This window comes from Myotis davidii, unplaced genomic scaffold (genome assembly GCF_000327345.1).
Source record: "Myotis davidii unplaced genomic scaffold, ASM32734v1 scaffold478, whole genome shotgun sequence".
Lineage (NCBI taxonomy): Eukaryota > Metazoa > Chordata > Mammalia > Chiroptera > Vespertilionidae > Myotis > Myotis davidii.
The window spans coordinates 1,133,239-1,135,332 of NW_006289570.1; the positions used below are offsets into that span (position 1 = coordinate 1,133,239).

A 2,094-nucleotide genomic window follows, 5' to 3' on the forward strand; every position below is an offset into this window, starting at 1 on the left:
GGAGAATTATTCATGTGCTTATTGGCCATTTGCATATCTATTTAGGAGAAATGACTGGGTTAGGTTGAGCGAGGCTGATTTCTGCTTCAAATCCTTTGCCCATTTTTTACTGCACCTGGTTATGAAGGGCTATATGGTGTCCAGTATGGGGATGGACCTTCATTTATGCAGCTGTCCCCCCTGGTCTGGCCTTTCCTCAGGAAGCTGATGCCCACCTTTCCTTCCTCTGACAGATCCTGGACTCAGAGCTCTTTGAACTGATGCATCAGAATGGAGACTACACTCACTTCTACTTCTGCTACCGCTGGTTCCTGCTGGATTTCAAACGAGGTACAAACTTCAAACTGGGGCCTTGTTCCCAGTCTCTTTGTAGCAGAACCTCAGGGAAAAGATACTACAGAGCTAAAGCTAGTGTAAGAGAGCAGTACCTACTTATTGAATTCTCATTATCAGTTCACCTACCTTATCTTGCAGTGACACCATGCAGTAGTAGTATTGCAGTCCCCATTGTACAGATGAGGAAACCGAGACTGAGAAAACTTGAGCTCCGAGCTGGGAGGAATAGAGCCATTTCCCTTCCATTCTATGATGCTGCTTATCAGAGACCAAGAACTCTGAAGCCTCTGGAGCATGTTTCACATGGGACTTATATATTATGGAGAACACAGTACATTGCTAAGGCGCTAATTTGAAATGATACTAAGAATAACATCTAACACATACGGAGGTGTTCATTAAGTGCCAGGCACTGTGCTGAGCCATTTCTGGGTATTATCTTGTTAGTCTTTTACTACCGTCACCATCACCCCACTTAGAGATGAGGAAAGAGAGTATCTAGCCCAAGGTCACCTTGATGGAGCTAGAATTCAGACTGAGTTTATTGGGCATAGAAAGTCTTGCTCTCTTCTTTTTCTTTTTAAATGACATTTATTGGGGTTACATACTAACATTATGTAAATTTTAGGTATACAAAGCCTTGCTCTTAACCATTGCTCTATTCTAGCTCTTCACTAGACCCAGATGCAGCAACCAATTCTGAGTACAGGGGAGAGGGGAGATACACCCCCCATGGGTGCTAGAAGAGATTGGAGGGTACAGGAAGAAAGGAGGAGACTGGTCAAGGGGTAGAACCAGGATAGGTTAGTGTCAGTCAAACTGCATAATTCGTGGGGCGTATAAGGGACAGCCGATCAGTGATTCTCTCTCATCATTGATGTTTCTATCTCTCCCTTCCTCTCCCTTCTCTGAAATCAATAAAAATATATATTTTTAAAAACTCAAGTCCACTTAACCTCTGAATTGAACTAAAAAATTTAGTTCAGCTCAACCTTAAGTCAACAAGTCAACTCAATTCTACCAGATGTATTTTCACTGAGCATTTACTCAGTCCAGGCACTGTGACCACACAATGACCAAGACACGGCCCCAGCCCTAAGAGGATGTTTGATTGTATTGGTCTTTTTCCTCAAAGTAATGTTTAGGTATATTACACACACACACACACACACACACACACACACACACACACAGCTTTATTGAGATGTAATTCACATATAAAATGTACCCTTTTTAAATGTACAATTCAGTGGGTTTTAGAATATTCACAGTTGTGAAGCCAACATCACAGTCTACTTTCTGAACATTTTCATCCTCCCAAAAAGAAACTCCATACCCAGTAACATTAGTTCCTCTCCCCAGCCCCTGGCAACCGCAAGCCTACTTTCTGTCTTACACGTTTATCTTTTCTGGACGTTTCATATAAATGGCATTATACAACATGTTGCTTTTGGGTCAGGCTTCTTTCACTTAGCATGATATTTTCATGGTTCATCCACATTGTAGCATGTAGCATTTGTTTTTATTGCCAGCTAATCTTCCATTGAGTGAATATACCATTTTTTTTATCCATTCATCTGTTGATGGACATTTGGGTGGTTTCCATTTTATGGCCATTATGAATAATGTTGTACATTCATGTACAGGTTTTTATGTGGACATATGTTTTCATTTCTCTTGGGGATATAAATCTATATGCAGCCACACCATTTTACATTCCTACCAACAGCATATGAGGCTTCCAGTTTCTCCCCATCC

The 2,094-nt window shown here is 41.3% G+C and overlaps 1 protein-coding gene across 1 annotated transcript in view; it reads left to right on the forward strand.

Annotated features, from left to right (window-relative positions):
• SGSM1 (small G protein signaling modulator 1) overlaps positions 1-2,094 on the forward strand; it is a 107,355-nt gene that overhangs the window by 99,575 nt on the left and 5,686 nt on the right. Inside the window, exon 23 of the mRNA XM_015562823.1 lies at positions 234-330. Coding sequence (XP_015418309.1) covers positions 234-330 — 97 coding nt within the window. The remainder of the gene's footprint in view (positions 1-233; positions 331-2,094) is intronic.